This window comes from Chanodichthys erythropterus, chromosome 18 (assembly GCF_024489055.1).
Source record: "Chanodichthys erythropterus isolate Z2021 chromosome 18, ASM2448905v1, whole genome shotgun sequence".
Taxonomy (NCBI): Eukaryota; Metazoa; Chordata; class Actinopteri; order Cypriniformes; family Xenocyprididae; genus Chanodichthys; species Chanodichthys erythropterus.
In genome coordinates this window covers 20,325,669-20,339,264 of record NC_090238.1, presented here as the reverse complement: position 1 = coordinate 20,339,264, position 13,596 = coordinate 20,325,669, and the positions used below count along the sequence as shown (strand labels likewise).

Here is a 13,596-nt window from a genome sequence, read left to right as displayed (position 1 = left end):
CATCACCATCTCTGATTTATTTCAAGAGTTTTAATACATTATATGGATATTCAGAAGGTATTTATTCATGTACAAATTACAAATACATAGTTTTTATCAACTCTTCAGTTTAAATGTACAAAAAAAAAAATAAAAAAAAATCAGAAAGAAAGTAAAAAAAAACAAAACAATAAACCACGGCTGTTTAATAGCAGCTTTGCAACCTGGCAAGACATTTCGCCCACTCTATCAAATGCAGTAAAAGATTTCTGTAAAAAAAACAAAAACATAAAGGCACTTCATTTTATTATTTTCTTTTTAAAGAAACAAATAATAATAATTTCTAGAAGAAAGGTGAGGTTAAAGGTCATGCCTGCTCCACAGGGCAGACATCTGCAGTGGACTAATGTCCCAGACAGAGAATTAGCTGGCGTCTGTCATTAATACAAAGCAGCTTGTATAAAAAGCTTATTTTAAAGACTTGACACTGAAATCATTTTGTGCTGTGTGTTTCTTATGAATCTACGCAGGTATGTTTGTTTGATGTGGTCTGCCTCACTAAAATGTGAAAGTAAACAGAAAAGAAAGGAGAGCGATATACAGACAAATCAGCCGATAAACGATTTAGAAACAGAATGAAAGAAGGGAAAGGAGAACGAATAAAATAAAAGAAGAAATGGAAATAAAATAAAAGTGGAACGAGAGAGTCTGGCTTTTGCACTAGTAAAATATCCACACGCTCGGTGTCTTTGACTGGGTAAAATAAAGCAGTCCCCCAGCTTAAGGTCATAGGGTTTGTCAGTTTGCTGAAATATCACCTCTGCTATGTCCAAACAGTCTTTCTACTTCCTAATACAGTAAAAATAATAAACTTACATATACCAATAAAACAAATATTTTATACAGTTCTCTCATAGACACCATTAGATAGCACATTAAACTCTTCATCTCAAGTAGGATTTTTTTCTAGGTTTGTTTTTGGGTGTTTGTTTTATACAGTGCAGAGTATATGGGCTTTGATTAAATAAGAGTGTTTTTAGTATATCTTGCGCCCCCTGCTGGTCACTCCGTGCTCGTGCTGGTTGCATTCTGTCTGTGAGGCACGCAGTAGTTGTGCTGGGCGGAGTGGACAAATCCTGGCAGACACTCGCACTTATATGAGCCTTGCGTGTTGATGCACTTGCCGTTCTTGCAAAGAGACATCTTTGTATTCAGCTCTGAGCATTCGTTGATATCTGGAACACAAAACACAAACCGTGTCAGAGGAGTGGATAGTTTGGGACTCAACTATTACCCTTAACAATGATTCATTCTTTTAGTTTTTAGGGTAAAATAGCTATATGTGGAGAAAGGAAATATAATTTCGTTGCCAAAGCAAATTGTGCATTCTTTTTAATTCCTGACTTAAGAGACTTTTTTTAGGACGCCATAAATGCAATTCAAAACAGTGAGACAAAAATGTGGTAACATTTCATTCATTTTTGTAGGCTACAATACTACTGACAAAACACGTGTATCTTTAACTACATATATTGTCATATCAACATCATCACTGTCATATTTTTTGGTCACTAAAAGAACTTATAAGAGTCATTCATTTGAGAATTTGCATTCACAAGTTACGTTGTATGTTTTTGATTCACTAAAAGGAACCAGTTCATTACAATCATTCATTTGAGAACCAGACTACACTGGTTGCGAGGTGCATTTGTGATTCACTAAAAAGAACTGATTCATAAGAATCATTTTTTTTCAGGAAATGGACTACACTGGTTGTGCAGTTTTTGATTGACTAAAATTGACTGATTCATAAGAGTCATTCATTCGGGAATAAGACTACTCTGTTTGCGCGGATTTTGATTACCTGAAAATAACCGACTCATAAGTTATTAATTTGGGGAACTGGACTAATTGGTTTCTAGGAATGCTTCAGATTCACTAAAAATAACTGACTCATTGGTTAGGGAATCTACTCTGGTTGTGCGCTATGTTTTTGATTCACTAAAAATAACCGACTCATAAGAGTTATTCATTTGGTGAATTGGACTATACTGTTTTTTTAGGAATACTTCAGATATATTTTTTAATCACTAAAAAGAACCAATTCATAAGAATCATTTATTCGGGAAATGGACTACATGGTTACGATGTATGTTTTTTGACTGACTAAAAAAACTGATTCATTCAGGAATAAGACTACTCTGGTTGTGCAGTATATTTTTGATTCACTAAACATAACCAGTTCATAAGAATAATTTATTCGGGAATTGGATTCACTGGTTGATAGGTACGCTTCTGATTCACTAAAAATAACCAACTAATTTTTTGGAGAATCATACTACTTTGGTTGCACAGTACATTTTGTTTGACTAAAAATAACTGACTCAGAGTCATTTGTTTAGGAATCAGACTACACTGGTTGTTCAGTATGTTTTTGATTCAATAAAAAGAACCAATTCAAAAGAATCATTCATTCGGATGGTCATTCATTGGTCTCACTGTCTGTTTCTTGCTGTAGATTCTGTAACAGTGTTGCAATATCGATTCCCACCCCTCATATTAACTTTGTGCCTGGGCATATATATCATCTGCTCAGTCATGCCTCATTTCAGGAGATTAGCCATGATAACGTCACTTTTCTGTGACACACTCATTCACTGGTAATGACAATTTTGAAATTACCTGACAGATGAGGTTTTGAATCACCTCCAACCTTGCCTCCAAAAATTAAATCCAGTCACATATAAAATTACTCTACACACTGATTATTTATTATTTTTATCTGTTTTCTTTTTTTTTTTTTATCCTGAAGCTCAGACACTACAGGAAAATTTTCACCCAACAGCACCTCATTATTAATAAATGCATAGATTCTTACAAAAAAAAAATCTTAGAATAAATTCTTTATGGTTGAAACGATCTGAAATGTAAAACTCAGCTAATCCCACCCACATCCTTTAAAAAACCCAGCCTGATCCCCTCATGTGAGACTCTGCTCTCGCTCACCCACGCAGGCCATCCGGGACATGTCGAGTGTGTATCCATCGAAGCAGTCGCAGGTGTATCCCTCCTGCACCCGCACACACCGTCCATTCTCACATCCGTTCAGCACACCGCATTCCTCTGCCCGCAGTCCTTCAAATGCATCATATGGATCTGTGAGGGAGAGAGGGGTTTTGACAGAGTAAATAATGACAATTCACCATTTAGGGTGAACTAATCATTTAAAGTGCATCATTTTACTCACTTCTTGGTGCTTCGTAATCGTCATAGAATGGCAGCGTGCTGTCAGGATTCTGTGGTCGAAAGTCATATTCAGGGCTGACCTCGTACTCATGAACTGGGCCAGCAAGCAGAGCATCCTGACCATATGGCCGACGGGAATCACCAAACTGACGGATATTACACATAGTGGCATAGGCAGCTGGATGAGAGTGAAAAAAAAAAAAAAGAGTTTTGATCTATTTTTCTTTGTGTTTGCAGGTTCTTTGTGTCTCACAATTTTGGAAGAATGTAATTACAGGGCAGTCAGATCTGTGTGGTGGGTCTGCAGTCATTTTAAGAAAGAACACACATGTCTTGAGGTATTAAACAGATACCTTTTGAGATAATAGCTAATGATTTTCAATACCAAACAAACTAACTTTTCACATGAAAAGGAAGATAGTTTGTTTCAAAGCTGATATTGCATGCTGTTCCAGATTGTTCTTTGTGTTTGGATGTGTAGTTGTGTATTTATAGGCCTACCTGTATTTTTCTGGGGGCAGAGAGCACATTCCATGCCCCAGGCCTCTCCGTATAAACAGCAGCACTCTGTGAATGTGGTATGTCTGATGGCCAAGGGCTTTATGCAGGTTAGCCTTTCTGTCACGGTCTCCCAGCAAATACCTTCATACACATCATCTTCTCTTTGCCCTGTAAAAATGAGCATTTTAAGTGGTTGTGAATAAGTGTCAAGAAAATTACAATTACAGAGTACTGAAATATGCTTATGTAAACTGTAAAAAACATCCATAGAAAAACCTATAACTCTAAAACCTAATGCAATGCATAATTCAAAATGTGAAAAATCAATATGGAAAATTCCATAGTGTAGGATTAAGTCAGGCAATGGTGCTCATGCACCAAAGCTTCTTTCTTATGCCTCATACTACTTGATTTCTAAAGTCTGCAAGAAATGGCACTGCTTTTTCCGACCACCCTCTAGGTGGCAGTATGACACTGTTTAGAATTGTTTTGTGATCAAGACAAGCAATAAAGGTTAGATATAATCAAATAATGATCTCAGGAGGAAAAAAGGGGGTAGATTATTGTAGCACACTGAGGGGTGTAACATATAGTCTGGAGTGTTTAAAATGTAAAGTGTAGGGTTGTAGAGGACAGAATACAAGTTTTAGAGGATCTAGGTTTTGGATTAAAGGATTTAGAGCATTGTTTCTCAATCCAGCTCCTTGAGGAACCCCAACAATGCATATTTTAGGTGGCTCACTAATCTGAGACACTCAATTCAGGTCATGGAGATCTCTACTAATAAGATAATGAGATGATAAGGAAGAAACCCAAAATGTGCTGTGATGGAGGCCTCCAGGATTTGAGTTTAGGGTGTGAGTTTTATGGTGTTTTTTTTTTTTTTTTTTTTGGAGTGCAGGGCTTTAGACAATAGGAATTTGGTGGTGGGGTTTAGGATTTTCAGGTACATAAGTGTTGATGTAAGATTTTACCTGCCATGGCGGGTGAAATGCAGCGTGCGTTGTCAGGTGCAAGAACCAGGGGAGGAGTGCAGAAACACTGATATGACCCATACGTGTTCATACATTTACCATCTATACAGCTTGACTCATCTGCACATTCATCAGCATCTGCAGAGGCCAGAGACGTAGAGATAAACAAACATAAACAGACTCATGAGCAGGTTCAAGTTGCTCTCAATATACACAATATAGATGCAAAAAAAAAAACAATAGTTTCACCAGAATTCACCAATTCGGCAGTTTGCAAAAAGAAACAAAAAAATCCTTCAGAAACGCACAAAAAAAAAAAAAAAAAAAGATAATACTGGGCTGTTGAATGCTTTTATCTGATTGGTTGACGAACGTTAAAGTGTGTAGTTATTTTCCAGTAAATGCACAGCTAAAGTAGTTCTAAGCAGATTGTGACTGAATTACATTCCCTTATCACTTGGACAAATTCAGTTATTTCAAAGGTCCTTGAAGCCTACAACAGCAAAAGAACCAAAGCCCACAAAGTATAGGATAATAACAACAAACTATTTCTATGTTTTTACCACATAATTGGCTTTTATTATGTATGGAAAGTATGCTCTCTTTCTCCCACTTTCTCTCCCATACAGCACACATGCATACAGTACAGACTCACACACACACACACACACATGGAAACATGTTTGCACACAGAAGCTAAATAGTTGCCATTTTTTAGCAGCGAGGTAGTAACGTCACTGTTCTTGAAGCAGTTAAACTTATAGCTTTGCTATACACTGTTTACAAACACTGTTGAGAGCAGCACAGACACACTTTTAATCAATCAATCTAGTTTTAGTTATTTTAGTACTTCAGCTTTGTTTTAGTTAGTTGCCAAGGTGATATTTCATTTTAATTTTAAGCTGCAGTCTGTAAGTGTTGTCTCTTTGTCGCCATCTCTGCAATTGCAGTTATTTGCGGAAATCTCATCATTACGTGTGTTGTGCATCGGCACGGCTCCTCAGCACGAATGAATCTTATGTTTGCTGTCAGTCACCGCATTGGTGTGGATACTGTACTTCAGAATCACAGATTCTATGTCTTGGAAGTATGACCAAAATAAGAATTTTCACCAGAATATGTCATCTGAACAAGTAACATGTCTGCCACTTTTGTTCTGACCAACTAAGAAAAAAGCATTACAATAAATCGCACTGCCAATGGTGATTAAATCTACTGATCGCTTAGCTCGAATAATGTCAAACCGTGCAAATAATTATTAAAGTTATACTTTGTTCTCAAATTGTTAATGTTAACAACATCAGCATTGCGTGACTATGTGTATTTAGTGTGTATTAGCTTTACCTGTAGATTTCATTTTTTTGTAGCCACTCCACAGTCTGAAGTTTTTGCTTTTGACTACAGGTGAATCTCCAGTTGTCACTGATGATTGTCATTTGGACCTTTCTGGATTACAATCCGACATCAAAATGATACGTTTTTTTATTGCAGCTGCTGTGAGAAAAGACTATAAATGATCCGGCACCTGCAGCATCCTCCACATGCCATATAGCCTACTAGTGGGACTCATTCTTTATGTATACAGACGTGAACGAACGGCACGAACGGCTGCATGCTCGAATTTCCTGCGGAAACGCACCTGAATGCAGTAACACCCGAATTAGAAAACATTACAACAAGCTTACCGTTGAAAATTGGGCTAAGGTAAGGAGACAGTTTTGAACACTGGCTGGTTATGTTACTGCTCAAAAATTGATTTTGGTTCATTTTTAAACAAAAAAAATTATGGCATCTTTTTTAAAATTATTATTATTTCACTTACTTTCAGCTTAATTTTCAAATAATTTTTGATCACAACCAGGACTGAATTTAAACAAAAAGGTTAATATATATATATATATATATATATATATATATGGCTTTAGTCCATCCAACTAAAATCAAACATTCAAAAAGCATGTAAATGCACTTAATATGAGTTTGTGGTTTGTGTACATTAAACCATATCTGCCCACAATGTGTATGTAAAATTTTGCGGCCACCTTCAGAACCTCCACCCACTGGCTTGGTGTTAAAAAGACGAGAGACATATTTGTATGTGTGAAAATGCATGGTTGAGTTTAGAGAGTGAGTGGGTGTTCATATGTGTGTGTGTGTGTGTGTGTGTGTCAGAGGGTGTAGGAAATCAAATGATTGTGGCTACACTGAATATGTGTGTGTGAGGCAGTCAGGGGTGTGGCAGGTTTAAGGCAGTGTGGCTGAGTAAGACTCCTTGGCCGTGGGTCTGTGGTTTGTGTGAGTGAGTGTGTGTATGTGTGTTTAGGCAGGCAGACAGCCTGTGGTGCACCATAGAGCTGCGGCCTGGATCATGACGGCTGTGCCGCCCTGACCGGTCACAAAATGTAGCCTTTGACCCATGCTCACACACACATATAACCTGCTATCACGATGCATGCATAATGTGGCCGCAAGCCACACGCCGCCAGCTGCAGCAGGTTTAAAACTTAAATTTAAATCCAATTTAAATGTGTTGGCGTTATGGTGAGCCGAACTAGGCCAACACTTACACAAACACACACACACTATCTGTTCGACATGTAAGATCGTATGCACCCACACAAAAACACACACAACAAGCCTGTCATTCCAAACCGCAGACAAAACACAGTGACAATTCAAGGCCAAGCATCACAAGCAATAAACGGCTAAAGCTAAATAAATAACAAACCCTACTTTAGATTACCTTTCTAAGAATATTTGGACTAAAATAAAAAACTTTCATGGAACTTTTTTATGTTTTTGAATACTGTTGTCTGTATATTTTATTTATATTTTATATTATACTGTGCCCAGCATAAATGATCACACCACCTCTAAAACTTCTTAAAGTCAGCAATTACTCAATTACTTAGAAGACATGTTCGGGTTCTTTAGAGATATAATGTTCCAGCAAGTCTGCTTAATCAATTACCAAAGAAGCATGTCAAAATTAAAGATTTTCTTATTACTAAATAAAACGAAATAAAAAATTTCTGGTGTAGGTTTAAGGCAATGTTTGATCAACAGGTAAGTATGTTGAACTAAAACATTTAAAGAGAAGTAATTTCTTGACAGTTAAAAGTGTTATATAGCCCACTGAATCATTCACAGATTTAATGCTGACAACAATGGAAGCACTTGGGACAGAACTGTCAGGAGACTTATTTCTTAGCCCAAAAGAGGAAAGTGGTACAAGACGATTACCAAATCATTGTTTTAAGTGTGAAAATATAGCAAAAGTAACACAGAAATTCAAAAACTATGGACTTGTGACAAGGCCCCTGAAATAATCAGGTATTCATTTTAAGCTTTCATTTAGTGATGAGGGATTTTTTTGGTAGACAAAGAGCAGGAGAAATACCAAGCAAGTGTCTCAGAGCAGGGCTCTACAGTGCGACCATTTCGGTTCCATTTGCGACTAAAAATAACTGTGTGCGACTGTGAAAAAATATTTAGGCGCACTGGTGTGAGTGACCCGATCAATTGTCATGAACAGATCTATAATACAATTGGAATAAAAAGCACAACTCCCAAAATGCATGTACACTGAACAACAGTTATGTTTCATGCTGCAATCGGCTGCTTTTCATACCTTCATTCAAAGACTTTGCTTCAGTCAGCAGAGCATGTGCAAAAGACATGCGCGACAGACTACACTTCAAAGATTGTATAAAGTTGAAACGGGTATGACGCACTTACCAGACTGTCTCATGCTGCAGATGTTTTAGCCAAATTAACTGAAAATACTAATTTTGGATTATCATAAGCAAAGTCGGAAATTAACGGAGACTTGGGGCAAAAAGGCCTCCAAAAATTCATTTAAAAAAACACACCGTTATGAATGCCCGTGCGTATACTTTCGCTCTTGAAGTAGCGGCAATTGCTTGAATGGTGGGTGGCTTTGTTATTATTCTTAATGAAAAACACAACAACAAAACAGTATAATGACAAACACGCATAAATATGTGCATTTACATTTTGCTTTGCAACCAAATCTTCATCCATTGTCTTGTCATTCAGAAAAGTGAGGCGAAAAGAGCGAAGTGAGGTGAAATCTGACTCCTGCTGCTGATCTGTCCTGTGACTCTCGTTCAGCTCACTGATTTGAGCAGACGCGTGTGGCTATTCTCTAACTGAACTAAATTATTATTATTACTATTAAAATAAATAAATAAATAAATCAAAATGATGCTGTCGGTCACGGTGGGCAAGTGATATAAGCGGCGTTGCTGCTGAACACCAGTAACACCGACTATCACAGCTGTTTCTCCGAGTATTGGCATGATTGCAAATGTGGTAGGCTACTTACTGATCTTACTGAAGTCCAATAAACAAGTTGATATTAAATTACTTAACATTAGCCACAATACTGTCTGTTTTAGCCCTATTTTGTGAAAATAATTTCAAACAAAGACACACCAGAACTGTTGCGCCGAGCGTCTCCAAGCAATGGTGATTCCTGAATGAATCTGTGTTTTAAACGACTGAATGAATGATTTGCACATTAAGATTAACCACCACCTACTGGCAGTTTATTTTCATATTTACACTTTACATATTTAACTTTGACTGTTTTTACTTAAATATTTAACTTTTTAAATTATATTTACCAATGAGCTGCATGAAGCAGTCTATGTAAATGTCTAAATAATACCTGTGCCACTTCTGCAGTGCAAAGATGGATTTTTTTTTTGATGATTTCTTATGATTGGTAATGGTCTCATTGGGTGTTATTGTTCTAACGGAATTTGTTTAACATTTAAAAACAAATTTTCTATTTCAAATTAAGAAATTGATGAAATATGATGCATACATTTAATAAGGTTAGAAAAAAATGCTCTTATAATGGTAAAAATGCCCCAAGGAAAATATCGCCCTGTAATGGAAAAGGTGCAACACAAAATTTACTTTTTACGGAGGCTCAGACTTTTTTGGTGTCACTCATAGTGTTATATTGCTGTTTTATCATGCCTGTATTGAATCCATCTGTATGGTATAGCCGCCTGGTTTGGTAATTTGACAGTTACCCTTAGATCACAGTTGAATCAGCTGGTGCATATGGCAATGAAAGTGGTTGAACTGGGGGTTTACCCCAATCTTCAGTCTATATTCAACAAAACTGCTTTTAAACAGGCAAGGAAAATGACTCTGGACCCATCTCATGTGCTTTATCCTGAATTTGAACTACTTCCATCTGGTCGACAGTTCCGCACTGCAAGGTTTAGATACAACCGCTATAGGAATTCTTTTCTTCCTTTGGCTACAAGGATGTTGAACTCTAAGGACATGACTGTGTGATTATGTTATTGATGTGGGTGTCTTGTTGTGCAGCTTCACCTGTATTGCCCAAGACAATTTTCCCTTAACAGGGACAAATAAAGTATAAAGTAAGTAATTTATTATTTTATGGGGGGGGACTTTTTTTACACTGTTAAAAAGTTGGATTCTCATACTAAACATGGCCAAAGTTTCAAAACACGAGTTGGACGTATGACGGAGTATTTCTGTGCCAAAAATACACTTCCAAATCCTCATAAACTTTGCAGTCTTTTTTCCGAGTATGGGCCTGTGAGAGGTCAACGGGGTCGAAATTCCTTATACGGGCACTTCTCCCTGTGACCTGCGGCGCTGCACAGGTCACAGGACTTCACAAAATCAACAATGTCACCAAAGATGTGTGTTTTTGGTTGTGAGGGAAAGATTCCCAAAGAACCCAGCGTTAAGCGTAGCTGAGAGATTTGTGTTCATGCATTACATTGATGCGCTCTCGATATTTGTTATTAAAATAACCATAGAAACAGATAGTTGCAATCACTTTTTATTGGTTAAAATTAATGGAGAATATCTCGAGCCCTCAGGATTGGCACTTATGCTTTTATAAACAAGGCCCAGGTCTACGCTGGATTTACAGACCGTTTGAAACTGAAAGATGGAGCGGTCACAGCGGTAATGATCCTGGTCATGAGTCAGAACTGCAGGTGGTGAGTAAACCTGCTTCAAATGTCTGTTTTGCTGGCAATAGGCACCTAAGTGCATATAATGTAAACAACACGAACGTAGTGAATTCATAAATTCATTATTCATCATTCACTATACACTATATGCATTATAGTGATTCAAAAGTTATCCAGGGATAATGCGATGGTGTATTGTGTGTGTTTGAATACATTTGTTTAGCTGACCATTGATAGCTTGCAGACTATCGCTACACAAAAGCTGCACATGCTCGTCACTCTTTAGCTCCGCTCACACGGCACGCCTCCAGGAGCTCGGCTGTTTTCGGAAAGACTAAAGACAAACTAAAGACTAAAGACTTTTAAAGACTTTTCGGAGATATGAAGGATGCACTACTACTCTATAGGTACTCGAGATTACCATTAGATTGGCAGAAAGTGTGTGTGATACCCCCCCTTTAATTACATATATTTCTCAGTTTTTATTATGTATGTTTAATACATTTAATTTTGCCATCTTTCCATGAACTTTATTAGTGATCATAAAGAAAATACATCTTTTGTTTTGTTTAGAGGGGGTGTACTAATTTATGCTGTGCACTGTATATTGTATAATACATTATAGAAATATATATATATATATATATATATATATATATATATATATATATATATATATATATATATATATATATTAAAATTATAGTAATATATAATGCAATTATATTATATACTGTATATTATATATTTTCTATATATTTTATCTTCTATGATATTTTTTTATTAACTGGTTTAGTACTTTATTCAGCCTGAACAGAGCTGTGATATGCACAGCACAATGAGAAACACTAGAATATAATATTCAATAATTTCATTACATTTTGTGTACTTCAACACTGTGGATTCCAGGTTTGTTTGTTAAAATATCTTCTTTTGTGCTCCGCAAAAGACTTTGGAACAACATGAGGGAAGTGTAATCATCTATCCCTTTAAGAAAAGAGATGAGACATACTAAACAACACACATTCAGAGATGACATGCTGATTGTGATTTTGGACCTTACCAACACACTGTAGTTTGCTCTCATCATAGTAGAGTCCAGCCTTGCAGTAACACTCATACCCACCAAGGGTATTGTCACAAAAGCCGTCTTTGCAGATCTCGTTTTCAAAAAGCTTGCATTCATCTGCGTCTGCAAAAGACACAAATCAACATGTTTTCACTGTTCCATTCTAAAACATACAGACAGGTCAGTATGCACCTGAAACCATGGACCACACCTATAGATCAGCATGCATCTGGCTGCATACAGACTCTCCACTGCTCTGGTTAGTGTTCTTATTTGGGGATCTGCTACATGCAGAAATGTCATTTGACTGGAGACCGATGGGGAGGAAATGTCCTTTCCATCCATAAGCATTCCATTCAAACGTACACCGACACACACACACACACATCCCGACCGCATTGCATTCACTCGCACTGCCACCAGCCAAAGAGAAACCACACTCTCGCTGCATTCATAAATTAAATCAGTGCATTAGACTGGCCCTGGGACTGAGGTTTCCCCACACTGGGAAGCAGGCTGCTGAGTGTGTGTGTTTCAGCATATGTAGGTCAGATGCTAAGCCATGTCTGCGGCTGCTTCCACACATTACAAAGTCAAAAATATGTGCATAAAACGAGGGTAAAAGTGCGAGACACAGTTGTTTTGGACCCCACTGACTTTTACTAAATGGACAAAAACATTATTTAATATCTTCTTTTGTGTTACACAGTAGAAAGTAATTCATATAGGTTTGGAAGAACATGAGATTTTTAATTTTCAGGTTAATGATCCCTTTAAAAATACATAGACACACAGATACCTTTGAAGCTTTCTGGTAAGCTGGTTGTAGGAATAATTGGATCTCCAGGAGGAATGTAACCCTGGCCTGCCGGACACATCTGAGAGAACTGATCTGCATAAGAGAGTGTCAGTAGTTAATACAGGAAACTGTCCGCTGTGCTTATTCAAGAATAGTGATTCTTACTTGGAAAGTGCAAAATAGACTTGTAATTATGGCTTTGGTAAAGCAAAAGAAATATGAGAGTGATTGTTTATCATTTATAAGATATCCAGATATGATTTACTTATGTAATTTGCTAATGTCTGTGAGGATTCTCAGTCCAATTCAGGTTATCATAAGTTGGGCAAGCTTTTATATGTATTGAACACCTTTCATCATTCATCAGTTGCAGAAAGGTGGATATTCTTCCGCACTGAATCTTATCTATCCGAAAACAATCCTATTTGATCTGCCTGTCTGAAATTAAGTAATGACCAGAAACTGTTTCATAAGCGCTAATGCGCATCACAACATGTGCACTTCCAGGCAGGACACATCCACTTCAACCAATTTGTAGGAATATTTGAAGGAAAAAGTACTGGTTTATAATAAGAATCATTGCAGATTTCAAGTATTATAGGTTTAAGCCTTTTTCGTGTCACCTTAATTTAACTTTGAATTTCCTATCTTATCTTTTCATTTTTTTTTTTTTTTTCAAAAAGTGTTAAAATAAGGAAAATAAATTCTACTTCCAGTTTAAAAGGAACAGTTTACCTAAAATGAACCAGGTAAAAAAAAATTGTCTCAAAACAATGATTTTTTCAGTATCCTCAATTGCAACTTACTGACTCAATGATTCATCTATACAATAGTGTTCTTGCAGTTCCTATTTTGAGTTGATTTTCTCTCATTTGGGCTTATCTTTTTAAGTTCCCCACCATAATATTTTTTTACCCCCCAAAAAATTAAAATAAGGAAAATTATATTCTACTTCCAGTTTAAAAGGAATAGTTTATCTAAGATGAACCAGGTCAACTGATTCACTGCAAAGAATTTGTCCACTACCCTCAAGAT

The 13,596-nt window shown here is 36.8% G+C and overlaps 1 protein-coding gene across 5 annotated transcripts in view; it reads right to left on the bottom strand.

Annotated features, from left to right (window-relative positions):
* Nucleotides 1–13,596, bottom strand: part of ltbp1 (latent transforming growth factor beta binding protein 1) — a 103,274-nt gene continuing 89,678 nt past the window's right edge. For all 5 annotated transcript variants that reach the window (XM_067366561.1, XM_067366564.1, XM_067366562.1 and 2 more), the window contains 7 exons: nucleotides 12,562–12,654; nucleotides 11,757–11,885; nucleotides 4,701–4,838; nucleotides 3,727–3,894; nucleotides 3,227–3,403; nucleotides 2,986–3,135; nucleotides 1–1,214 (listed from right to left, as the gene is read on the bottom strand). In XM_067366561.1, coding sequence (XP_067222662.1) covers nucleotides 1,042–1,214; nucleotides 2,986–3,135; nucleotides 3,227–3,403; nucleotides 3,727–3,894; nucleotides 4,701–4,838; nucleotides 11,757–11,885; nucleotides 12,562–12,654 — 1,028 coding nt within the window. In that variant the 3' untranslated portion in view covers nucleotides 1–1,041. The remainder of the gene's footprint in view (nucleotides 1,215–2,985; nucleotides 3,136–3,226; nucleotides 3,404–3,726; nucleotides 3,895–4,700; nucleotides 4,839–11,756; nucleotides 11,886–12,561; nucleotides 12,655–13,596) is intronic.